Source organism: Oncorhynchus mykiss, chromosome 4 (assembly GCF_057628025.1).
Source record: "Oncorhynchus mykiss isolate SJ-2025 chromosome 4, ASM5762802v1, whole genome shotgun sequence".
Classification (NCBI taxonomy): Eukaryota; Metazoa; Chordata; class Actinopteri; order Salmoniformes; family Salmonidae; genus Oncorhynchus; species Oncorhynchus mykiss.
The window spans coordinates 15,071,546-15,098,589 of record NC_143025.1 but is presented as its reverse complement, the minus strand read 5'-3'; the positions used below and the strand labels follow the sequence as shown (position 1 = coordinate 15,098,589).

Genomic DNA, 27,044 nt, shown 5'->3' with positions numbered 1-27,044 from the left:
CTCTGTGTGTGGAATAAGGCTAATAATACTGTGATGGGGTCAGGGTCAGAAAGCCCCCCCCCACCCTCTGCAGGAATGTCTGATGTCGTCAAGATGTAATTTCTTCACGAATGTGTGTTTAAAGCTGATTATTTTAAAACTGGAGCCTGGCTCCTTATTCTGCATAGGGTATTTTGTGTGTATGTGTCTCCTCTTCAGAGAGCAGAATAATAGTTTCCTGATGCTCGACCTCAAACCTTGAAGCCCCCATTTTCCTATGATTCTCTACCCTTTCCGCCCTCCCCGAGTGCACTTGTTCACATCACGACTGATATTGATGTGGGGAATCCAAGATTAGCCTCGTGTAAATTCACTAGACATTAAATGGAAGAAAACGGACAGAAATGGGGATGGACTACCTGAACCTGAGCTGATAAGAAACATATTTTTATGGTATACACTAATGAATAGAACCCTGAGAACACAAAGACTCAACTTTGTTTACGTTTCTATACAGAATAATCCGGTCAAACAATATACATATGGCAATGATGTAACGTCTTTTTTAATATGTACACCTACCAAAAACTCGACAGGAAATGCGTAGCTTCACATATTCTGGTTTCATACACAGTTCAGTCAAAACATTCTGGGCCATCATACAGCTCACCTGAGAACACGTTTTAAAGCCAAAGTTGAGAGACGACCCAAAGACACCATCACAAGGGTCAAATAAACCTTCTATAACCGTTTATTTTTAAATATAGTATATTCACCATGAAAATGTTAAAACATCCGTCTATGGCCTAAATTGTATGGCGTGCAGAAGTGCACAAAATGTTGAATCATCACATCTAGGGTTTAAAAACTCCCAGGTTTTCCAGAAATCCCAGTTGGTAGATTCCAGGAATCAGGTGGAAATACACAGAAAATCCTGAATCCTCCAAAAAGGATTTCTGGAACACCTGGGAATTTTGGGAAAGTTAGGGTCATTCTGTAACCCTGATCACATCATGGATGAATGGTCACAGCCACATTTCGCATAGTACATAAGACTGTGCACTCACTGACCACCAAAACATGTTACAGCAATAACCAATTCACATAACTGTATTCTTTCATAAGATCCTTACGTCGTGTATTCCAATTAAAAACATTGACAGCATCAATAGGCAACATTTTAAAGTAGAAAAATGTTTATCAACGCCCAACAACTGCATACAAAGTGTGCAAGTGTCACTGTACAGTCGCACAAGACAAATTCAAGCAAAGGCACCATACTCATGTACTGAAGCTTCCATTCCACCCATACTGGTCACAGAACAACAAACATGTACTACAACCACTGCTGACAAAAATAAGCATTTCTAATATTAAGTCTGTCAGATAAAAGTGGTTTATGATCATAATCATACTACAATAACATTGGATCAGTGGCATTTTATGAATATGATAAGTTACTTTAGCAAGCCATCTTTTTTTATATTTTTTTACAGAAATGTAACTATTTTATAAATCATATGAGCCTCTACACAACTCCCTGGATATAAAGTTTTGCTTTCCAATGTTATGTTAATTTGAGTTGATTTTGCAATTCAGACAGTTCTAAAGATGGGCAACATTCAACCCTTGTGTTGAGGTAGAGAATGCTAACATTTAGCCTGTTGTGGCTGAAGCAAAATAATGAAACCCTAATCCTAGACGTAGTCACTACTGGTCTATGACTACCTCCAAGATAAGTCAAATAATGAAACCCTAATCCTAGACGTAGTCACTACTGGTCTATTACTTCCAAGATAAGTCAAATAATTGAAATATTACTTTTGAACAAACTGTCCCTTTAAGGGAAAAATATTGGGACCAAATTAACTGAATCGAACACTAGAGCACAAAGTCTTCAAAACAATCATTGTAAAAATACATTTCCATACCACAGAACAATGACAATAAAAAAGTTAACTGGTGTTTAGATTCATGTCAGCTTTCTAATACCCATCAAACTGTGCATTCCTGGAGAACCTTTTTAGGTAGTGCAATAGAATTTCCCGTAGTACAACACTGAATCACCATTCAGTCTGATTTTTAATATACTAATACTGACATTCCAGAGAGATAGATACTGACCATCCATTTTCATTGCATACACAACAGCTGAAATTACAAAGCCACAGTTTCCAAGAAGTAGCACAGCAAATGTTTACAACGGTGAGTTAAAGTGATAGGGAACGTCATGTAAGTTAGTTTTCCTCATAGAGGATGATCTATGATAAATCATTGTCTTCCACCTGGTCTTCTGAACCATGATGGAAAATGTCTTGAGGAGGCTACCACATTGTTATGTCTGTCTGTGGCAGGAGGGTCACAGACCAATTGAGGTGTGAGGGAGGGATTTACAACAACAACAAATCGGAATCTATGTGCAAAGTCCCCTGCATGTCGCTGATATAGTACAGTAATGATCTGCTCCTGTGGTTGGCCGATGTAGATCCAGGAGAGCAGTGGCATCCTCCATTATTCACACAGAGCTTTCAGATTAGATCAGCAGTGTTTGCAGCTATATTGGAATGACATCATCATTAGTTCTCCTGAGAACTCCCATTCAAATTCCCCTGAAATAAAAACACAACCACAATAAAACCAAGGTAGCACAGGGCTTATTCAGCCTGAAGTCACTGTCTAGAATGAAACAGTTTCCATATCTAGCAGATGTAAAGAGTAAAACATCTAATCGCTTATGGAGAAACATCACAAAGTCAAATTCACAGGCTCAGAAGAGGACAAATACATCAACTTGCATTTACATTTTCACAAGAATTTTGATGTGTTGCAAGTACATTGAGCTTCAAAAGTATTGGGACTGACATTTGTCGTGGTTTTGGCTCTGTACTCCAGCACTTTGGATTTGAAATGAGACGATGGAGGTTAAAGTTCAGACTGTCAGCTTTCATTTGAGGGTATTTTCATCCATATCTGGTGAACCGTTAAGAAGGCATGTGCAAAAAGTGCTGTACTAAAAGTATTGGGACAAATTCACTTATATTTGCATTAAACTGGTCAAAAGTTTAGTATTTGGTCCCATATTCCTAGCACGCAAAGATTACATCAAGCTTGTGAGACTCTACAAACTTGTTAGAGGCATTTGCTTTGGTGGTGTTTCAGATTATTTTGTGCTCAATAGAAATGAATGGTAAATAATGTGTAGTGTCACTTTTATTGCAAATAAGAATAGAATATGGTTTCTAAACACTTCTACAATGGTTCACCAGATATGGATGAAAACACCCTAAAATGAAAGCTGACAGTCTGCACTTTAACCTCAGTCATCGTATCATTTCAAATCCAAAAGTAGAGCCAAAACATTAAAAAACTGTGTCACTGTCCCAATACTTTTGAAGCTCACTGTTAGTGGCAACATCTCCATATCCAGTTGACTATGACAGAAAGTAAAGCTGCCTTTCAAAAATTGTCCATAGAAAAATATCCATTGAATGCCACGGTTAGATTAGAAAAATAAAGAGGGCCAAACTACAGGGAAAGGGGAGTGGAGGGGGAGGAGCCAGGTCAGGTCCAGGCCACTTTCCTTGAGATAGCCTGCTTGAAGCACTCTGGGTCCACGTTGCCTCCAGGCCGCAGAGCTCTCTCCAGGCTCACCAGCACATTCTGGTGACACTCCCTGATGTTAACGGGGTACTTGGCCCTCAGCAGCTCGTAGGCCGAGATCAGCCGCATATTCTGCTTCACCATGAGGTACTGGATGATACAGGTCGGAGCCAGGGAGTACCCGTCACGGCAGTGGACCAGCACTCGTTTCCTTTTTTCCGTGGAAGCCTCGATGCACTCGTTGATGTCCTCGAAGCAGTGCTGCTTCAGGGCGGGGCTTCCCTCGCCCAGTGCGTCTGGGACATCACAGATGTCCACCTTGAGGCGGGACCAGCTGTGGCGGGCTCCTCGGGAGCAGGTGCAGGGGATAAGGCTGAGACTTGGGCCGGAGTCCCCTGGCATGCTGCTCATGTCGATGATGCTGTCAATGTTGTTGCGACACAGCGTGCGCCCGTTGTACGCTGCGTTCAGGTTGCCCACGAAGATGTAGTCCGTGACCTTGGAGATGACGGGCTCAGAGTACTGGAAGTGTTCCGGGACGTTCAGTTTGGGCGTGTCTGGGGTGTCTGGTGGACCCGCCCTGCCCACTGACCCCACCCCGGCCGGACCTGTGGCAGCTCTCATGCTGTAGTTACGCAGCTTCTTGGAGCCGGAGCGGGAGGGGGGGTTGGAATCGGACTCTGAGCTACTGTTCCAGGGAGGGGAAAATAGGGAGAAGCGGCTGGAGGACTTGCTCTTGGTGAGGTTCTCCACAGGGCTGGATAGGCCAGAGCTGGAGGCTGTGGTGGAACCAGAGGCACAAAACAATGAGGCCCTCTCCAGGGAGCCTGTGCTGCTGGCTGCTCCTGCACAGTGGGCCTGCTCCATCTGAAGTGAGACACAAACAACATCAAACACACACACACACAAAGCATACTGAAGTAGGGCACCATACCAAAAGATAGGACACAGATTTTTTCAAAGAAATTCATTTTGGGATGTCAGCAATACATTAAAATACTAGTAACAATGAGGGGTTGGAAACGAAAAGGTAATTTATTTTAGAGGAACAGAACCAGAACTGACAACAAATGTGATCTACATTGTTCTGGAACAGAGCCATTATTTTTAAAAAGCATGGGAACCGGTTAACGTTATTTAACATTCTGGACATTTATTCCCAGTCCCACAAAAAAAAAAAAAAAAGTGCCTATGCAAAGCCCTCCCTGTCAAGTCAGAAACTAATTCCAGTGTCTGCCTGCCAGCTGGAAATCTTTGCCAGTGTGTGTGCATGTGTAGGGTATCTGACCCTTCCCCGAAGCATAGTCTATTGTAGCTACTGATGTTACAGGCGTCATTCAGAAATTAGGGAGAGATTTTACACTGAACAAAAACATAAAACGCAACCATTTCAAAGATTTTACTGAGTTACAGTACATAACGAAATCAGTCAATTTAAATAAATGCATTAGGCCCTGATCTAAGGATTTCACATGGCTGGAATACAGGCACTCTGCCACCATGGGGCACTCTGTTCACTACGTTGTTATCAGCCAACCGCTCGCCAACACAATGCTATATAGACGCTGTCTGCCATCTTCCCAGTACAGTTGAAACCAGAATTTATCTGTGAGGAGCACACTTCTTTAGTGTGCCAGTGGCCATCGAAGGTGAGCATTTGCCCACTGAAGTCGGTTACGACACCCAACTGCAGTCAGGTCACAGTTTCATCAGCTGTCCGGATGGCTGGTTTCAGACGATCCTGCAGGTGAAGAAGCCTGATGTGGAGGTCCATGGCTGGCATGGTTACACGTGGGTTGTGAGGCCAGTTGGACGTACTGACAAACTCTCTAAAACAACATTATGGTAGAGAAATTAAAACTGTATTCTCTGGCAACAGCTCTGGTGGACATTCCTGCAGTCAGCATCCCAATTACACACTCCCTCAAAACGTGAGACATTTGTGGCATTGTGTTGTCTGACAAAACAGCACATTTTAGAGTGGGCTTTTATTGTCCCCAGCACAAGGTGCACCTGCGTAATGATCATGCTGTTTAATCAGCTTCTTGATATGCCACACCTGTCAGGTGGATGGATTACCTTGGCAATGGAGAAATGCTCACGAACATGGATGTAAAGATATTTGTGGACACAATTTGAGAGAAATAAGCACTGTGTGTATGGAAATGTTCTGGGATCTTTTATTTCAGCCCATGAAACATGGGACCAACACTTTTCATGTTGGATTTATATTTTTGTTTAGTGTAGAGAACAATGCATTACCTTTTTTAATGCTAGTTAAGGACACTATAGATTTCATGTTTCACATTGGATTTATTATCTACGAAAGTGTAAGACGTGTTATTTTATTTTATTTCTGGTACAGTGCAGTCGGGAAGTATTCAGACCCATTGACTTTTTCTACATCTTGTTACATTACAGCCTTGCTCTAAAATTGATTAAATAATAGTTTTTCCTCCTCAATCTACACACAATACACCATAAATTCAAAGCGGAAACAGGTTTGTGGAAATTTTTGTAAATGGATTACAAATATAAAACAGAAATAACTTATTTACATAAGTATTCAGACCCTTTGCCATGAGACTCAAAATTGAGCTCAGGTCCATCCTGTTTCTACTGATCATCCTTGAGATGTTTCTACAACTTGGAGTCCACCTGAGGTAAATTCAATTGATTGGATATAATTTGGAAAGGCACACACCTGTCTATGTAAGGTCCATCAATTGACAGTGAATGTCAGAGCAAAAACCAAGCCATGAAGTCAAAGGAATTGTCCGTAGAGCTCAGAGACAGGATTGTGTCGAGGCACAGATCTGGGGAAGTTACCAAAACATGTCTGCAGCATTGAAAGTCCCCAAGAACACAGTGGCCTCCATCATTCTTACATGGAAGAAGTTTGGAACCACCAAGACTCTTCTTAGAGCTGGCCGCCAAACTGAGCAATCGGGGGAGAAGGGCCTTGGTCAGGGAGGTGACCAACAACCCGATGGTCACTGACAGAGCTCTAGAGTTACTCTGTGGAGATGGATGTCCTTCTGAAAAGGTTCTCCCACCTCTGCAGCACTCCACCAATCAGGCCTTTATCGTAGAGTCGCCAGACAGAAGCCACTCCTCAGCAAAAGGCAGGACAGTCCTCTTGGAGTTTGTCAAAAGGCAAAGAAATGACTCAAGATGCTCTGGTCCAAGATGGAACTCTTTGGCCTGAATGCCAAGCGTCACGTCTGGAGGAAACATTTCACTCTCCCTACAGTGAAGCATGGTGTCGGCAGCATCATGCTGTGGGGTTGTTTTTCAGTGGCAGGAACTGGGAGACTAGTCATGATCGAGGGAAAGATGAACAGAGCAAAGCACAGAGAGATCCTTGATGAAAACCTGCCCCAGAGTGCTCAGGACCTCAGACTGAGGTGAAGGTTCACCTTCCAACAGGACAACTACCCTAAGCACACAGCCAAGACAATGCTGGAGTGGCTTCGGGACAAGTCTCTAAATGTCTTTGAGTGGCCCAGCCAGAGCCCGGACATTAACCTGATCCAAAATCTCTAGAGAACTGAAAATAGCTGTGCAGCGACGCTCTCCATCTAACCTGACAGAGCTTAAGAGGATCTGCAGAGAAGAATGGAAGTAACTCACCAAATACAGGTGTGCGAAGCTTGCAGCGTCATACCCTAGAAGACTCGAGGCTGTAATCGCTGCCAAAGGTGCTTCAACAAAGTACTGACTAAAGGGTCTGAATACTTACGTAAATGTGATATTATTTTCATTGTTTATATTAATTTGCAAAAATGTATAAAAAAACTATTTTGCTTTGTCATTATGGGGTATTGTGTATAGATTGATAAGGGGAAAAAACAATTCACACATTTTTAGAATAAGGCTGTAACATAACAAAATGTGATAAAAGTCAAGGGGTCTGAATACTTCCCAATTGCACTATAGCTAGCTTTTTAGCTAGCTCTGGTCTAGCTCTCAAAAAACTCATAATCAATGGCTAGCTCTGGTCCAACGTTAGTTAAGCCAACTCTGAAGTTCAAAGACATTCCAATGTCAGTCACATGTCATACCCTTCGCTAAACTTGTCTGTCCAATGCATGTTCGTACATAGCTTGCCAGCTCCATAGCAAGCAGCTCTATTCATTGGTGAAGTAATTTGATTTCAGTGGTTTAAAAGGGAACAAAAAGGAACGATAAACAGTTTCTTTTTTGGTGTTCGAACTGGTTCAAAACTTTATTTTGCTAGTCGAAACAGTGGAACGGAAAGAAAGAAATTGTGGTTCTGGGCAAAGAATTTTGGTTCCAACCCCTGGTTACAATGCAAGGACTACAGCCACCCACATAGCTAACAGTAGTCACTGATGGGGAAACCCACCAGTTTAGGCCTAGTAGACAGACATACCTGGGCTTTGAGATTGTTCTTCCACTCTTGGGTCTCCAGAGCTTTGAAGCGGCCATTGCTATCTGAGGAGACTGAGAGGCAGAGGGGCCGGTGGGCCCTTGGGACAAGCTGGGGGGTGAGGGCAACAGGGACAGGCCGAGGCTCGTGGTGCTCATTCCTACTCATCATCAAATTTGGACAGGAGCCTGAATTACATATACAGGTAGGAAAACATCCAGAGATTAGGCCTTGCCAAGTTCTGTAACTTTGCTGTTATAATGTTTCTTGAACTTGTATTTTTTTTTCACCTTTATTTAACCAGGTAGGCAAGTTGAGAACAAGTTCTCATTTACAATTTTAATTAAAACTACGAGAAAGGCCTCAACAGCATAGTGCCTCATACAAGCAAAAGGATAGTCACAGTGCCACATCTGTGGTTTTATAAATAGCTCAACCACTCTGTGAATGTTGCCATTTCTGTTCTACTAGTACAGGGTTTCCCAAACTCGATCCTGGTCCCCTCTCCAGGTAAACGTTTTGGTTTTCCCCCTAGCACTGCACAGCTGATTCAAATAACCAACTCATCATCAAGCTTTGATTATTTGAAGCAGCTGTGTAGCGCTCGGGCAAAAACCAAACTGTTTACCCGGGGAGGGGGCCAGGATCGAGTTTGGGGAAACCCTGTACTAGAAAATGGAGCCTTTCATATTAGACCAATTGTTGCTTGCTGAGGGGCTAAACATTAACACTGAGATATCCCTGATTGACAAAGGCAGTGTGAATATTTACCTGTGTTACAATGTAATTAGTTATGATAAGAATGGACCCTCTGTATATGCTGTAGCTAATGCATAGTGCCAAAACAGATTATCAAAAACCCAACCCCAACATTTAGGATGCAGTGCTTAAAAAAATTGTCAACATTGAAATATTACCAGAATAAAAAAGGGCACTAGGTTTCAGGACAAATATTTTCTTACCAGTGGCACATTCTGAGCGACTGATGGACTGTATCTGCAAACTATGTTGAAGTCTGAATGTGTTGTGAAGATGCTTCACAATCATGCCTGTGAATGAAATAACATTTATATTTTCAGTTCTGTATTTTCATTTACCATTCATTCATACACGATGACTTGTTAAGCAACATTGTTTTATGTGTACATTACTAAAAGTGCAACCCATGAAGAACAAGTACCTGTCTTGCCATTTTGTTTGGGAAATACTTTTCTATCCAACAATTTAGGTGATATTAGGCATTTGTTCCATTTTTCCACGGTTTCCATTTTCTGCCTCCTGATGAACAAGACAGACAGATTAATTGAGGATTCTGATGATCAACATGGGTTTCAACATTTTCCAAAGCTATCCGATATCTGTGTTGATAATGGCTACTGACAATCTGTAACCATCAATCAACACAGCCTAGGTAACTAAATATATCAATTGTCATAGTAGAGAATCTCCCTCTGCCGCCGGAGAACTGAAATGAATGATGAGGAGTAGCAGCAGAGAGAGCATTCAAAGAGTCCGACATCTAACGTTAATCTGACTCATGTTGTGGTGGTGGCCATCGGCTCGCTGCTGTTTTTACCAGCCAGTTAATCAGCTAGCGGTAGGATTCCTGTGGACGTGTGCCAAGCCGTGCATTGACTAACCGAGCCTAATCAAATCATTTTTAGCATAGCATATTTCTGCTAAATTAATGTATTGCATTATATATTGCTGCCTGCTATGGTATGCCGTATGCACACAGCTTGCTAACGTTAGTTAGCTAGCTACTGTTAGCAAATTTAGCTAGCCAGAAAAGGTTGGTGCAGTGTCGCTGTTTAATGAATGCTTGCCAATCAGCAAAAGACACACACACAATAAATGCCCATTCGAAATAATGTAGACAAACAGTACACTATTGCATAGATGTCCATACAACAAGAATGAAATGGATAGAAATTCCAGATAGCACAAACCCCCCATCCACTCGCTCTTTGCAGCTCTCAGCTGAATGAACAGTACGGAAGCTCACGTAGACAAATCACCTCAATAACGAGATTAGGAATTCTACTGAGGTGTAATCATTATGCCGATTCTGTTGCAAAACGTTTCGTCTGTTATTTTTTTTGCAAAAACCGTCCATTCCAAGAGGAAAAGGCCAACGAGAGTTCCTATTGGACAAAATCAAATAGGTCCCGCCCCATTTCGTTCAATTTTCTCTGTTTGCTTCCGTTTGGTTGTTAAACGGTAAACGGTTTCCGTAATAAATACACCCCCGGTAAATTGGGTCGGTTGTGGCCCCTGTGTTGACAACTGTCAAGGAAAAATGGTATTGAATATACAAAAAAACAAAATTGAACAAATATTGCCTGCATTAGACGTATCAAATGTCATCAATTGATTTGATGGAATATTAAAATATAAATCTTGACATCTTGGTCTGATAGTGATCCAGTCCCAATGGTTTGGTAAAAATGGTCTGGAGAAATGCAACTCTCAAATTCGTCTGGGCAATCGATTCAAGGGACTGACAGTCCATGACACTTTTTTTTAAAGAATTCAGATAACAAAAAAAAAGTAGAAAACAACCTTAAATGTTGTGTAACAATAGAGTGTGCTCATATAATTATTATATTCTTCAATAATCAAATGGTTATATCATTAGATTAAATTACCATAGAGCATCATATTATCCCACATTGTTCCTTAATCATTTGTAGGCTAACTATCTGGGATACTAAGATGCTTATGCCTAATTCACATTCAAAAAGGTTTAAACACTCACCTTGTGTAGTGATAGCCTATGATTTTATTGGATTTTCTCTCGTCGTCTCTCAATTGACAAATAATCCTTCTTGTCATACCCTGGTTGCAATCTGCATGAAGCAAACCCTCATCGAGAGCAATCACTTAAACTGTATGAGGCAATGGTTTTCAAGGCAAGCTTTAATTGGGCAGCTTAGCCGCACTCCAGGTATCCTGGAAACGCTAGTCACATGATGTCACCCTGCTGCATACAGAGCAGCTGAGCACATAGTCCATAGAGATAGAATACTTTTATCTCTGTGACATAGACCCATAGTGATAGAATACTTTTTTCTCTATGACATAGACCCATAGAGATAGAATAGTTTTATCTCTGTGACATAGACCCATAGAGATAGAATAGTTTTATCTCTGTGACATAGGCCCATAGTGATAGAATAGTTGTATCTCCATGACATAGACCCATATGGATAGAATAGTTTTATCTCTGTGACATAGACCCATAGTGATAGAATAGTTGTATCTCTGTGACATAGACCCATATGGATAGAATAGTTTTATCTCCATGACATAGACCCATATGGATAGAATAGTTTTATCTCTGTGACATAGACCCATAGTGATAGAATAGTTTTATCTCCATGACATAGGCCCATATGGATAGAATAGTTTTATCTCTGTGACATAGGCCCATAGTGATAGAATAGTTGTTTTATCTATGACATAGGCCCATAGTGAAGGAATAGTTTTATCTCCATGACATAGGCCCATATGGATAGAATAGTTTTATCTCTGTGACATAGACCCATAGTGATAGAATAGTTTTATCTCTATGACATAGGCCCATAGTGAAGGAATAGTTGAATCTCAATGACATAGCCCATCTGACTATGGAGGACATAGGGAACTCACTAGATAGGGTGGTTCATAGGGAGATAGTAGGCCAGATGTTGTAACTGTGTCCTTGAAAACGTTACAATAGCAATTTCTATATCAGCATTGTAAGCTGCACACGCCTCTTTCTATTTAATATGCATCATGCAATAGGTAACATCAAAAGGTTTATAATTTAAGGTGAATATCTCATAGTCATGATGACAGAGGAGTCAGTCCAGCAGTGTGTCATACTTAACATTTACTGACAAACATCATGACTGAGGTGCCATTGTGAAATGTCCAGGGCATTTGTGGTGTCGGTGTGAATGAAGTGTTGGTGTAGTGTTGGACACTTACAAATGCATGGATATACAGACACACAACGTCCAGAGAGTGGGTGGGTAGGTGTGTAGGTGGGTGGGGGGGGGGGGGGGGGGGGGTAGATTTGTAGGTGGGTGGGCGCCATTTACATTTCAAAGAACCCCTCAAGCTTCTGAGCTCTTAATTTTCAGGTGCAAGATATGTGTCGATAAGAACCCCGCGAGACGGCAAGGGAAGGCCCTGCCTGCCTGTTGCCAAGACACCTGCCTCTCCGAGGCCTTTCTCTCTCCTCTGTACCTATTATTCAACACCTGCTTGTGACGCTTGGGTCTTTACGCAAACAATGACTCCAGAAGCACTTCAAACAATATGCTTAGAGAGAACTAACAACCACATTATGAATTAGATGGAGTCCCATTGACAGATTATCTGCTTGTTTTCTGCCCATTTGCCTCATGCTAAATGACTCTTGGTGTCATGTGATGTGTCTGGTACCATGGAGTGTGCTTACTAACTCTACCAGGGAGTGGGCTTACTAACTCTACCATGGAGTGTGCTTACTAACTCTACCAGGGAGTGTGCTTACTAACTCTACCAGGGAGTGGGCTCACTAACTCTACCAGGGAGTATGCTATCCATGGTTTATTGATCAGGCCTGTAGTCAGGATCAGAACAGGCACATTCCATGGTTCCCAGGGGCTCTTTGATGTTACTGTGCCCAGCGTTGGGAGGCTCACCACAGGCCAGGTCACCCAGCGGGAGAGCCTGTGTCACAGGACAGAGTGGGCGAAAAACAGAGCAGCGTGAGCGATGACCTTTGGTTTGGCTCTGCTGTTGGATCATCACTCAGATCCTTATGTTCTGGAAACACGTGCAGTTCTGCTCTCACACACACTGGTCATCCATTCATCTCTTTCCAGGAAGTAACAATTCACCGGAAAAATGAAGAGGATTCTGAGAAAATCTAATTGATTTCCATTGAAAAATTATAATTGGAAATGAGGGAAGGTCCATTTAATTTCCAATACAACCATAAAAACCCAATTTAATTGGAGATTGAAGACATTTTCCTTGAATCCTTCTAATTTCCTCTTATAGGCATAGCCACTTCTTTGAATTTCACTCTATGATAACTGACCTAGCATGGTTAGAACCCAGTTCAATCAAAGTATCATGATTTAAAGTCTAAACCTTTCCAAGTTATACTCAAACTTCCATATTTGTTGCAATATTGCTAAATGTGTTGCAATACTATTGTATTAAGGGTATGTTTGACAACATGCACTCAAGCCATGAAAAAACTCCTTTACTTATTTCATACCATTCAATATGTTACACCTGACCACCTGTGAGAGCAGTAAGCAACATCCCGTCTTGTCGTGGCCACAGTGCTTCCAGTGCTCTGTCCAAAACATAGCTCCTAATTAGGTAGCTGTAATGAGCATGTGCACAGTAGGTGCTGACAACGCTGGCTCAGACTCCAAGCTCTGCTTCTGTTGTTTTATCCCTCCCATAGGGATCCATGTTAATCTAAAGGTATTATAGGCTGACACTGCTGTGGCTCCCTGATTTCCCACTGTACCAACCCTGTGTCAACTGGGAGAGAGGAGGCTGCTGAACTCAGGTTAATTGACTCAAGGTAGGGCACATCATCTGAGATTCAATCAGACACATTCAATCAGATGCTTTGGGGAAATTAGAAGCCATACATGGATTTATTGCATATTACCATCAAGTAAGAGTTTTAGAATATTTCCATATAGGGGCAGTGTTTGTTGAATAACTTGTTGTTCTACAACGGAGACAAATTGTAATTACTTTTTTATGAACATGCCAGTCATATGTGCAGTGTTCAAGTTTGCCTGTAAGGCTATTCAAACTGAGGATAAAACCAATAAACAATGGACTACATAGAAAATAGTTGAGCTTCTATAATTCTATTATTCCTAAATTATCATGTGTTTATCATGAAATGTCTATAAAAATGGCAGCATTTACAGTGCCTTCAGAAAGTATTCATACCCCTTCACTTATTCCACAGTTTGTTGTGTTACAGCCTGAATTCAAAATGGATTACATAGATTTTCTTTTGCAACCATCTACACAAAAACCTCAAAATAACAAAGTGAAAACATGTTTTTAGCAAATGTATTGAAAATGAAATGCAGAAATATTTCATTTACATAAGTATTCACACTCCCGAGTCAATACATGTTATAATCACATTTGGCTAAGATTACAAATGTGAGTCTTTCTGTGAAAATCTCTAAGAGCTTTTCACACCTGGATTGTACAATATTTGCACATTATTCTTTTTAAAATGTTTCAAGCTTTGTCAAGTTTGTTGTTGATCATTGCTAGACAGCCATTACTTAGATTTTCAAGCCTGATTTAAGTCTAAACTGTAACTAGACCACTCAGGAACATTCAATGTTGGCTTGGTAAGCAACTGTGCTTTAAGTTATTGTCCTGCTGAAAGGTGAATTTGTCTCCCAGTGTCTGTTGGAAAGCAGACTGAACCAGGTTTCTGTCTAGGCTTTTGCCTGTGCTTAGCTCTATTCCATTTATTTTTATCCCCAAAAAAACTCCCTAGTCCTTGCCGATGACAAGCATACCAATAACGTGATGCAGCCACCACCATGCTTGAAAATATGAAGAGTGGTACTCAGTGATGTGTTATGTTGGATTTCCCCAAAACGTAATGCTTTGTATTCAGGACATTCAGTTAATTTCTTTGCCACATTTTTTGCAGTTTTACTTTAGTGCCTTATTGCCTTATTTTGTACAGGTTTGCTTCTTTTCACTCTGTCAATAAGGTTAGTATTGTGGAGTAACTACAATGTTGTTGATCCATCCTCAGTTTTCTCCTATCACAGCCATTAAACTCTGTAACTGTTTTAAAATCACCATTGGCCTCATGGTGAAATCCCTGAGCAGTTTTCTTCCTTAGTTAGGAAGGACGCCTGTATCTTTGAAGTGACTGGGTGTATTAATACAGCATCCAAAGTGTAATTTCACCATGCTCAAAAGGATATTCAATGTCTGATTTAAAAAAAAAATTTTTTACTCATCTACAAATAGGTGCCCTTCTTTGAGAAGCATTGGAAAACCTCCCTGGTCTTTGTGATTAAATCTGTGTTTGAAATTCACTAATCGACTGAGGGAACTTACAGATAATTGTATGTATGGGGTACAGAGATGAGGTAGCCATTCAAAAATCATGTTAAACACAATAATTGCACAGTCCATGCAACTTATTATGTGACTTGTTAAGCACATTTTTACTCCTGAACTTATTTAGGCTCGCCATAACAAAGGGGTTCAATACTTATTGACTCAAAACATTTCAGCTTTTCATAAAAATATTTTTTGTAAATATTTCTAAAAACATCATTCCACTTGGATATTATAGGGTCTTGTGTGTAGGACAGTGACGTAAAAATCTCAATATAATCCATTTTAAATTCAGGCTGTAACACAACAAAATGTATAAAAAGTCAAGGGGTGTGAATACTTTCTGAAGGCACTGTATTTTGCAGCGTTTAAAAGTGCTAGGGCCTCCAAGCTGCTATTAGCTTAGTGAAGTAGAAGGAGGAATCTGGTTATGTCGGGCCATTGAGGAGGATTTTCTCCAACCTCTTCCCATAGCCACTTGAGTGCCATGAGTCTGGCAAGCGAGTCTAAGATTTCTCAAAAGTTCTTATTGATGAAGGGGATCCTAACTGTGTGTTTGAGGTCGAGGGTGGAGTCCACTTGTTCGTTGGAAAGCAGGTTGTGCCACTGAGCCACAGGCCTACGGGGATTGGACAGCATGTCTGCCCAGTGCCTCAGCTGGTTCCCTGCAGCATCACAACCCAGGAAAATCTTCCCTATGGCATCGTTCCTGCTCAACTTGTCATGGTCCCACACGGAAATCATCAGGTGAACCCTCTAGAGGGAGCGACAGCAGAGAACAGTCAGTCCCATAATCTTTTTGTTTAAATTATTTTGCCAACAAAATAACATTATAATGTAAAGAGATGGCCTCTTTTCTGGAGCTCCATAGCATGCAGGCTGTTGAGCTTGTAACTGGCCTCATCTTAGCCATATTCTGAGATAAGATCATACTTACTTGAATTTGTTCAAATGACACATCAAACGTAAAGGATTCGTTGAAGTAGGGATTCAGTGTGGACTTTTTAACAGATGTCTTCTTTCTCTTCCACTTCTTCTTGTCCAGAGCAAGCTGCACTTTTACATAGGGATCTACAGTGTTCATGAGTACAGTAGAGAGTATTTTGAGCATCCACTGCCTCACAAATAATGCCCTATTATTTGTGATAATTGAAACTGGCCTCAATAATAACAGAATATTATTTGTTTAATTAATAACTTAGGCTGGAATCCAGACCTGTTTTGTGGTAACATTCCACTCTTTGTTTCTCCGTGTTACATGTTTGTTGCATGACACTGACTGAGAACAAGGAGTGGAATGTCAGCACAAAACAGGTCTGGATTCCAGGCTAATCATAACTAGCCTCTTCAGCAAAACAACCACTCAGTCTTCCTCTCAGAGAGCCAGGCTTCCACCTACCTGATGAGCCCCCTTTGTCCATACTCTTTAAGTTCTTGGCTTCCAGGATGACAACAGTCAGCTTGTTAGTGGTGGGGACATAGCGCAACGAGAAGCAGATCTCCCCCAGAATTTCATCCTGTAATCACATGTGGAAATTCAGTATGTGGGCCTATATATGTCAAGGCAAAGTAGGCCTATGGCTAGATTTAACAACTTTGTGATATTCAAATGCTGTTTGAAAAAAAACTTTTGACCTGCACTATTTGGTTCCAGAAATCAAGTAAATCTCCTGACCTCAAACTTGGAGGGTTCTCTCAGGTCTTCCCACTCTTCAATCACATGGTTCCAGTCGATGATTCCGAGCTGCAGCCTCAGCTCCCCGATGATGTCGTGTTTGGAGAATCTATCGAAGTCGAACACTTTCATGACTATGGTGGACTCATTGAGCTCAGCCTTGTCAATCTGGACACAAGATAGTCAGGCACGAGTCAAGAGTGGTGCAGAAACACAGACTCACACTGTGTATGGTATGTAAAACAGTTTAAAAACATCTCAAATTGGTATACTGTCTGGTAATACTGCTATAATAACATGTGTATAATACCCTTCAAATACCTTAAATGTGAAGTGTTCATTGAACACAGGGTTGAGGGTTTTCCTGTAGACCTTAGTCTCAAATGTCTTTGACTTGTTGGGAGTGATGTAGACTTTAACATAGGGGTCAGAGGTGCCACTCCGGTCCATGGCTGTCAGAGCTGCAGCCTCTTTCAGCCCCACTGTCAGCTGCAGGGTATGAGAGATGGCAGCATAGTCAAAGATAGTAGGGGAAGATAAGGGTTCCAGAAAAACACGATATCACTGTATGGTAGAAAAATAAATACACACTGAATTCTACTTCAGTGATATTTAGAAAAATAAGACATTTATCTTTATATGTGTGATAATGAATATATTGTTAAATCTGTGATCAAAGGGGAACTCTGGATCTATGGCTTGTGGTGGCTACAGTATTTTGATCAAGTTACAAGTTCAAAAGACTAATCAAGTTCATTCTAACCTCTTGTGCCTTGTATTCCAGAGAATAGAGTAGTCTCCCCCGGTTTTTAGCTGAGCCGTAGCCTGCATCATCCGAGCCATGTTGGACCTGCCCATCAAGAACACTGTCATACCTTGAACCAGCCAATCACATTCATCGGCCAGCCAACCAATCCCTCAATCAGCGGCCCATCCTAACAGACATGAGGAGCTAAAGCTGCACCTCTACCTCACTCCTTCTTCACAATGGCAACCAGTCTAAACAAAAATAAATGGATAGAATGGAGCAGACGCTCTGTGCTATCCCACCAAGATCTAGCTACGACGACTACTACTCCCAGTACTTACTAGCGATGTAGTCGAGGAACCAATCACCCCTTGTAGATTGATTTGATTGTCCGGCTTCTTTTTGATCTTTTTCTTGCTCTTGCAGCAGCATTTCGCACAGATGCATATAATACACACCAAAAACATCAAGACAATGACAGCAAAGATGGTGTAAATGGCCCATCTTGGCACTGAGTGAGACAAAAAAAAAGACAGCAGTTTGTCTCATTGTGACACACATCTGAAGCATGAGGCAAGAGCACAGCCAGCAGGATTAAGGAGAGATGAACTTGTAACAAGTAGAAATGGAGAGCTATTCGAAAAGACATACGCCTTGTATTTATGTGAGAGTAGCAGCCCCTAGCTGCCGAGTCTTGAGAGAGTCAGTGTAGTCAACTTGTCTCACTATGACACACATCTGAAGCATGCAGCAAGAGCACAGTCAGCAAGATTCAGGAGATATAAACTTGTATAATAAGTGAAAATGGAGAGCTAAGAAATGTGTGTTGGGAGTGGAATTAGATATGACACATGAAGACAGGTGTCCGGGCAGGCAGCTCTCCCCTGCCATGTCTGTTGAAAGTGGGACAGAAGGGGGGCAGCATAGGGGTGCCCACTCAGGAGGGGTGGGGGGCAGAGGAGGGGGGGTAGAGTGAGAGGCGGGGGGATTTAGGGGGTTACTCACAGGGAATCTTGTTCAGTAGTTGGTCTATAAACCCGGGAGCGGCGGTAGTGTGGCTGGCTGTAGTGTTAGGGGTTACGGTGCTCTTAGCTAATGGGATTGTAGCAAACATGGTGTAGCGGTGGCCTAGAATCGAGCGCAAACAGAAAACACAGACAATGAGGAAAAGCAATTTGATTAGTTCATAGCTCAGGTTGCTACTGTGTTTATTGACCCCAACTTCTACTTTAACACAGTTACTGTACTGTTGATCCTCATCAGTCTCCTCTGGTAAGATAAAGCACTAATCATTTTCTTTGCCTTAAACCATTTTTGTTAGGTTAACAGATAACTGTTTGGAGATCATAGCTTTGATGTTGAAACTTAAACCAGTGGTGGAAAAAGTAACAAATTGTCATACTTGAGTAAAAGTAAAGATAACTTACTAGAAAATTACTAAAGTAAAAGTGAAAGTCACCTAGCAAAATACTACTTGAGTAAAAGTCTAAAAGTATTTGGTTTTAAATATACTTAAGTATATTAAAAGTCTAAATCATTTCACATTCTTTATATTAAGCAAACCAGATTAAATTATTTTCTTGTTTTTAAAAAGTTATGGATAGTCAGGGGCACACTCCAACACTCAGACATAATTTACAAATTAAGCAATTATATTTAGTGAGTCCGCCAGATCAGAGGCAGCAGGGATGACCAGGGATGTTCTCTTGATAAGTGTGTGAATTGGACCATTTTCTGTCCTGCTAAGCATTAAACATGTAACGAGTACTTTTGGATGTCAGAGAAAATGTATGGAGTAAAATGTACATTATTTACTTCAGGAATGTAGTGGAGGAAAAGTAAAACTTTTGTATAGTAAAGTACAGATACCTAAAGAACAACTTAAGTAGTACTTGAAAGTATTTTTACTTAAGTACTTTACACCACTGGTTTAAACTCAAGTTGTGGCCAACACCCATTCTTTCTTACACACAAAATATTGTGCCTCTGCTTCCAAAAACTTGGTTGCAATGACAGAGGAGAGTACTTAGCCACCACCATTGTTAAACAACTGCATGGTTGAGTGCTGACAGCTCCACACAGGCAACTTAAAACAGGGTGTGCTGCACTCTCTGATAACATCCCTTTCTAAATGACCACAGCACGGCGGATTACTTTTCTTTGCTTTACATGACGTAAATGCATTCATACAGGTGCTTTCCAATTGGAATGTGTCAAAGGTAAGGAACAGTCAATACAAAGAAATTCACACCCAATGGACATTGTCCCTAAAACCCAATACAAGGTGTTTTATACAGTAGCTGCTAGTTCGAACACACAGAATTTGAGCATTAGAACAAAAGGTAATTAAAAAACAGAGTACCACAAGAGCTTGTATCACAAGAGCTTGAGTCTTTGTTCACATGAACACAACCAACAACCATACAACAGCAAAAAACATTTTGTATTAATAGATACCTGTATTCTGAGAGAATCAGGGTTTACTTACAATATAGGGAAACGTATAAGTAAAAACTAAAGTAGTACTCACTGTTTCAGTACCAGCGTAGTTTGTATCCTTTTTACTGTAGCCTACTTGAAGACTGTATTACTTTATCATTCACCCATGCAGTTCTCCAGCAAAAGGGAGGGATTATAACAAATGAGGGGAAGGAAGTCACTTGGCCCTGAAAGCCTGAAAGTGGCTGGATCGGCCCATAAACATTCTGTATAAAGTGTTTGATCAAGAAGTGGTCTCATGTGGAAGATAAATAGCTATTCTTCTGCTTAGACCAATACATGCATTTCACATAGTTCATTGCTAAACAAAGAAAGGTCATCTCAGTTAGGGTGTAGCCTTCAATATTGTCATGCAGTATCACACTTTCATTTACAATAAAATGTTTGAGTAAATTATGTTACCGATGCTTTTTACTAATATTAAACAGCTCAATAAACTGTGTATTATGGTTTACAATTTGTTTTTCTGTAATGGTGATTGAGTGGGTTACTTCTAAATGTGTAAATATCACACTGGTAAATTGATTTACTCACCTTTTCTCCAATGATAATTGACACGTTTGTTTCCAGAAATGTGAAATCCAATGATGTGTCCAGTCTATTTCTTGATCCCAATCATCCCTTCCCTCCATGTTGTTACAACTTGTAGATGATAGGGAGCTTTGATGTATTTCCTCAACACACTATCACGCCTCATGTACACACGGTGACACCACACTGTGTGTGTGTGTGTGTGTGTGTGTGTGTGTGTGTGTGTGTGTGTGTGTGTGTGTGTGTGTGTGTGTGTGTGTGTGTGTGTGTGTGTGTGTGTGTGTCAGGGAACACGTACAGCATTGGAATGTTTGGCTCCACCTCAGGATTAGAGAAGAGAACAGTAGAACAGTAGAACAGTAGAACAGTATAACAGCAGTCTGGATATGTTGTGTAAACATGGGATGAACCAATACTACAGTAAGGTATTATATTCCATCTTGAAAGGAAACTAAGGTTCAAACATTTGCATTAGCATAGAAGATGCCTAGACTGAACCGGTTCAGTTACAACAAAGTAACATCGGTCCCTCCATGAGTCAATAGTCAACCCCTCCATCGTCTGTTTATTGAGGAAATAACTATTCATATTTATCTCCAATCATATTCAATCTACATATGCTCTATAGGTGTAGCTCTTTGACTTTTATTCACGTTGAAAGTTGTCATGCATTTATAAAAATACATATTTAAATAGTTGCTAATAATAATCATAGCTTCCGCTGTGGCTATATGGTTTCCATAACAAGTCCAATCAAATATTAAGAATCTTATCAATAAGGTTAAGCTGTAGTTTTTCTTAATATTCATTTTGGAGTACAAATATGACCTTGATTATAATAATATTCGTTTTTAGGGGATAACTTGTGTAGTTTTGCGTGTCCTACTACTCCTGTGCAGCAGATAGCAGTATTGGTTCAGTATCTTTTTCTCAGTACGGAAAAACACTGTAGCAAGGCAAACAAGGTAGGGCAATCTGATGTGGGATATACAGCATATAAAGGCGATCCAAGCACTGTTCCAAATGATTCCTTATTCTGCATTATTTGTTCCTCACATGCTGAAGTTTGTCATTATAGCCTATTCAAAAAGACAATTGTGCACAAATGCCTATTCGCGAGTCTATTGACATTTTACTTTTGTTTTCATAAAAAAAACTTGGAGTATGAGATTGTTTGGGTTATTTTTTCATTTTTTTCACTCTCTTCCGCTTTATCAAGATGGATGTTTTTAATGGTGTGCAATCCCGATTAGGTTTGAAGGGCAGGAACCCAGTTACCAAGATTTATCACCTAAAACCACTCCCTTTTCCGAATATAAATAACTGCGAGAAACCGGTAAATTATCATAAATTATTCATATGAACAGCATGATGTGAAATGTAACTGTTAAATTATATGTGATGCCTAAATCTGGATTCTCGTTGACCAGATGCTTTTCAACATCATCTGGAGAAATTGTACACATAATATTAGGAAATATGTCATTATGAACACATGAAAATAGTGGTATCAATTTTTTAAAACATTTTCTACATTGAATAAGACTTTTAAGATAAATTGGGCTAAACATTTCTTAAAGAATCCAACTTAAAGTTGGAATTTCATCCCTCATTATATCTTCTTCCGTTTTGGTGGCTTCAAATGTATGTTATTTTGTAGCTACAGTGCCTTGCAAAAGTATTCGGCCCCCTTGAACTTTGCGACCTTTTGCCACATTTCAGGCTTCAAACATAAAGATATAAAACTGTATTTGTTTGTGAAGAATCAACAACAAGTGGGACACAATCATGAAGTGGAATGACATTTATTGGATATTTCAAACTTTTTTAACATATCAAAAACTGAAAAATTGGGCGTGCAAAATTATTCAGCCCCTTTACTTTCAGTGCAGCAAACTCTCTCCAGAAGTTCAGTGAGGATCTCTGAATGATCCAATGTTGACCTAAATGACTAATGATGATAAATACAATCCACCTGTGTGTAATCAAGTCTCCGTATAAATGCACCTGCACTGTGATAGTCTCAGAGGTCCGTTAAAAGCGCAGAGAACATCATGAAGAACAAGGAACACACCAGGCAGGTCCGAGATACTGTTGTGAAGAAGTTTAAAGCTGGATTTGGATACAAAAAGATTTCCCAAGCTTTAAACATCCCAAGGAGCACTGTGCAAGCGATAATATTGAAATGGAAGGAGTATCAGACCACTGCAAATCTACCAAGACCTGGCCGTCCCTCTAAACTTTCAGCTCATACAAGGAGAAGACTGATCAGAGATGCAGCCAAGAGGCCCATGATCACTCTGGATGAACTGCAGAGATCTACAGCTGAGGTGGGAGACTCTGTCCATAGGACAACAATCAGTCGTATATTGCACAAATCTGGCCTTTATGGAAGAGTGGCAAGAAGAAAGCCATTTCTTAAAGATATCCATAAAAAGTGTCGTTTAAAGTTTGCCACAAGCCACCTGGGAGACACACCAAACATGTGGAAGAAGGTGCTCTGGTCAGATGAAACCAAAATTGAACTTTTTGGCAACAATGCAAAACGTTATGTTTGGTGTAAAAGCAACACAGCTCATCACCCTGAACACACCATCCCCACTGTCAAACATGGTGGTGGCAGCATCATGGTTTGGGCCTGCTTTTCTTCAGCAGGGACAGGGAAGATGGTTAAAATTGATGGGAAGATGGATGGAGCCAAATACAGGACCATTCTGGAAGAAAACCTGATGGAGTCTGCAAAAGACCTGAGACGGGAACGGAGATTTGTCTTCCAACAAGACAATGATCCAAAACATAAAGCAAAATCTACAATGGAATGGTTCAAAAATAAACATATCCAGGTGTTAGAATGGCCAAGTCAAAGTCCAGACCTGAATCCAATCGAGAATCTGTGGAAAGAACTGAAAACTGCTGTTCACAAATGCTCTCCATCCAACCTCACTGAGCTCGAGCTGTTTTGCAAGGAGGAATGGGAAAAAATGTCAGTCTCTCGATGTGCAAAACTGATAGAGACATACCCCAAGCGACTTACAGCTGTAATCGCAGCAAAAGGTGGCGCTACAAAGTATTAACTTAAGGGGGCTGAATAATTTTGCACGCCCAATTTTTCAGTTTTTGATTTGTTAAAAAAGTTTGAAATATCCAATAAATGTTGTTCCACTTCATGATTGTGTCCCACTTGTTGTTGATTCTTCACAAAAAATACAGTTTTATATCTTTATGTTTGAAGCCTGAAATGTGGCAAAAGGTCGCAAAGTTCAAGGGGGCCGAATACTTTCGCAAGGCACTGTATATATAACATTGATAAGATTCCTACAAAATGATCTGCTTTTCATAGACAAGTATTCTTAGCGTGGTCATTAATATATGAACATACTTTTTCCCCGCATAGGTATTTCATTTGGAACAGTAAAGATATTTTGTATAGAATCAAGTCTTTATTTTTTAAGAACTGGTTCAATAATCATATCCTACTGGTCAGTCAACTGTTTAATGCAGAAGGACTGTTACTCAATTATGAGGAATTTTGTATCTCGTTACAGAATCCCTGTTATACCTACTGTTGAGAGTTCGCCATAGTCTTCGATGCTATTCCATCTGGAACTCTCATGTTGTTTAGAGTTGTAACCAGACCTCACCTTCTTGAGCTACCCTCGCTTAATCCAGTTGACTCTCCAATTGGAAACGTGTGTTTCTCTTTGCTCCCTCAGAACAACATATCCATAGTGCTTTATTTCAAAGGGATATTGTATCTATTGTATCTATTGATATTGTATTTATTGATATTGTATCTGATATTGTATATATTGATATTGTATCTATTGTATCTATTGTATCTGTATCCTTATTCCACTGTGTACTGGAATACATTTGTCTATAATGGAATACATTTGTCTATAATGCTACACTACAGGACTATTTTGCTAGCACAGACTGGAATATGTTCCGGGATTCATCCAATGGCATTGAGTAATACACCACGTCAGTCATCGGCTTCATTAATAAGTGCATTGATGACGTCGTCCCCACAGTGACTGTTCGTACATATCCCAACCAGAAGCCATGGATTACAGGCAACATCCGCATCAAGCTAAAGGCTAGAGCTGCCACTTTCAAGGTGCAGGTGACTAATCCGGACACTTATATGAAATCGTGCTATGCCCTCAGACGAACCATCAAACAAACAAAGTGTCAATACAGGATGACGATTGAATCCTAAACCTGTTCTGACACTCGTCGGAGGTGACAGGGCTTGAAAACTATTACAGACTGCAAAGGGAAACCCAGCCATGAGCTGCCCAGTGACATGAGCCTACCAGACAAGCTTAATGCCTTTTATGATCGCTTTGAGGCAAGCAACACTGAAGCATGCATGTGAGCACCAGCTGCTCTGGGTGACTGTGATAACGCTCTCGGTAGCCGATGTGAACAAAACCTTTAAACAGGTCAACATTCACAAAGCCGCTGGGCCAGACGGATTACCAGGATGGGTACTCAAAGCATGTGTGGACCAACTGTCAAGTGTCTTCACTGACATTTTCAACCTCTCCCTGACTGAGTCTGTAATACCTACATGTTTCAAGCAGACCACCATTGTCCCTGTGCCCAAGGAAGCGAAGGTAACCTGCCTAAATGATTACCGCCCTGTGGCACTCATGTCGGTAGCCATGAAGTGCTTTGAAAGGCTGGTCATGGATCACATCAACAGCATCCTCCTAGACACCCTAGACCCCCTCCAATTCGCATACTGCCCCAACAGATCCACAGATGACGCAATCTCAATTGCACTCCACACTGCCCTTTCTCACTTATTCAAAAGGAACACCTATGTGAGAATGCTGTTAATTGACTACAGCTCAGTGTTCAACACCATAGTGCCCACGAAGCTCATCAGTAAGCTAAGGACTCTGGGACTAAACACCTCTCTCCGCAACTGAATCCTGGATTTCCTGACGGGCCAACCCCAGGTGGTAAGAGTCGGCTACAACACGTCTGCCACGCTGATCCTTAACACTGGGGCCCCTCCGGGGTGTGTACTTGGTCCCCTCCTGTATTCCCTGTTCACCCACAACTGCGTGGCCAAACACGACTCCGACACCATCATTAAGTTTGCTGGCGACACAACAGTGATCACCGACAATGATGAGACGGCCTATTGGGAGGAGGTCAGAGAACTGGCAGTGTGGTGCCAGGACAACAACCTCTCCCTCAATGTGAGCAAGACAAAGGAGCTGATTGTGGACTACAGGAAAAGGTGGGCCGAACAGGCCCCCATTAACATCGACGGGACTGTAGTGGAGCGGGTCGAGAGATTCAAGCTCCTTGGTGTCCACATCACCAACGAACTATGATTGTCCAAACATACCAAGACAGTCGTGAAGAGGGCATGCCAAACCTTTTCCCCCTCAGGAGACTGAAAAGATTTGGCATGGGTCCCCAGATTTTCAAAAGGTTCTACAGCTGCACCATCGAGAGCATCCTGACCGGTTGCATCACCACCTGGTACGTTAACTGTTCGCTATCTGACTGTAAGGCGCTACAGAGGGTAGTGGGAACGGCCCAGTACATCACTGGGGCCAAGCTTCCTGCCATCCAGGACCTATATAACAGGCGGTGTCAGAGGAAAGCCCAGAAAATTGTCGGAGACTGCACACTGACTCAGTACCGGTGCCCCCTGTATATAGCCTCGTTATTGTTATTCTTATTGTTTTACTTTTTATTATTACTTTTTATTTTAGCCTACTTGGTAAATATTTATTCTTCTTGAACTGTACTGTTGGTTAAGGACTCGTCAGTAAGCATTTCACGGTAAAGTCTACACTTGTTGTATTCGACGCATGTGGCAAATAAAGTTTGATTTGATTTTGATTTGATAATATCTGTTGGAAAAATGTATGGTTATTACCAAACAAATACCTGCTTGGTTAAAGAGGTCTCGTTCAGAATGATCCATAAGTATTACCCTGCAAATCATTACCTGAAGAAATTCAAAAAAGACATTAACATTAACAGTACTTTTTGTGTTGAGCATCCAGAAACAGTTTTGCATTTATTTTGGCACATGTAAAGAAATTATGGCAAGATAATTATAGTTTTATCATTGTTAATATTGTTGATGACTTTTGCTTATTATGGGAGAACGTGCTGGTCGATTTCCTTAACTATAATAAGGATAAAGAAAAACAATTTTACCTCATAAATCTAATTGTGGTAAATTCAGTAATGAGCAGTACATTAAGACCATTCTACATTATTTTAATAAGAAAGCTGTTATAACAGTCAATATGTGTGCATCTTTTAAGTTCTTTGTATAATCTGTAATTTGTTGTACCCCTTAGCACATGTTATCATTGTCTGTGTAAGGGTCGACGCTGGTAGAGACAGGTAGCAGGTACATGGAGGGAACATTTAATTGCGACGGACAGGACAGGACAGGACAGCGCCTGGACGTAAACAGATGACAGCATTAATGCAGACACAGGGAACAAACGTGGGAGCAGACAGTT

General features: G+C 40.9%; 2 protein-coding genes across 3 annotated transcripts; both read right to left on the bottom strand.

Moving 5' to 3' along the window:
• Window positions 1-516: 516 nt before the first annotated feature.
• On the bottom strand, window positions 517-10,148 carry LOC110521355 (uncharacterized). The gene is made up of 5 exons (XM_021598858.3): window positions 9,922-10,148; window positions 9,153-9,250; window positions 8,935-9,021; window positions 7,976-8,160; window positions 517-4,446 (listed from the first exon to the last, which is right to left on the bottom strand). Exons 2-5 carry the CDS (start codon window positions 9,238-9,240, stop codon window positions 3,541-3,543), a joined length of 1,266 nt encoding a protein of 421 aa, XP_021454533.1. The 5' UTR covers window positions 9,241-9,250; window positions 9,922-10,148; the 3' UTR covers window positions 517-3,540.
• A 3,446-nt stretch (window positions 10,149-13,594) lies between these two features.
• Window positions 13,595-20,872, bottom strand: LOC110521354 (synaptotagmin-1). 2 transcript variants are annotated; one of them, XM_021598855.3, is made up of 9 exons: window positions 20,539-20,872; window positions 18,511-18,633; window positions 17,847-18,016; window positions 17,521-17,607; window positions 17,079-17,246; window positions 16,758-16,925; window positions 16,482-16,599; window positions 16,020-16,153; window positions 13,595-15,838 (listed from the first exon to the last, which is right to left on the bottom strand). In XM_021598855.3, exons 2-9 carry the CDS (start codon window positions 18,617-18,619, stop codon window positions 15,599-15,601), a joined length of 1,194 nt encoding a protein of 397 aa, XP_021454530.1. In that variant the 5' UTR covers window positions 18,620-18,633; window positions 20,539-20,872; the 3' UTR covers window positions 13,595-15,598. The 2 variants fall into 2 exon arrangements, with proteins under 2 accessions (XP_021454530.1, XP_090087341.1); XM_090231215.1 differs by lacking the exon at window positions 20,539-20,872 and adding an exon at window positions 20,036-20,188.
• Window positions 20,873-27,044: the final 6,172 nt, after the last annotated feature.

Excerpts from the sequence above, each read along its gene's own strand:
- LOC110521355 (XM_021598858.3), bottom strand. The coding sequence starts at position 9,240 with ATGGAAACCGTGGAAAAATGGAACAAATGCCTAATATCACCTAAATTG. Across the intron at positions 9,022-9,152 it reads CAAACAAAATGGCAAGACAG|GCATGATTGTGAAGCATCTT; the intron begins GTACTTGTTCTT and ends TTTCATTCACAG. Across the intron at positions 8,161-8,934 it reads TCGCTCAGAATGTGCCACTG|GCTCCTGTCCAAATTTGATG; the intron begins GTAAGAAAATAT and ends TATGTAATTCAG.
- LOC110521354 (XM_021598855.3), bottom strand. The coding sequence starts at position 18,619 with ATGTTTGCTACAATCCCATTAGCTAAGAGCACCGTAACCCCTAACACT. Across the intron at positions 16,926-17,078 it reads ATGAACACTTCACATTTAAG|ATTGACAAGGCTGAGCTCAA; the intron begins GTATTTGAAGGG and ends TCTTGTGTCCAG. Across the intron at positions 16,600-16,757 it reads GAGAACCCTCCAAGTTTGAG|GATGAAATTCTGGGGGAGAT; the intron begins GTCAGGAGATTT and ends ATGTGATTACAG.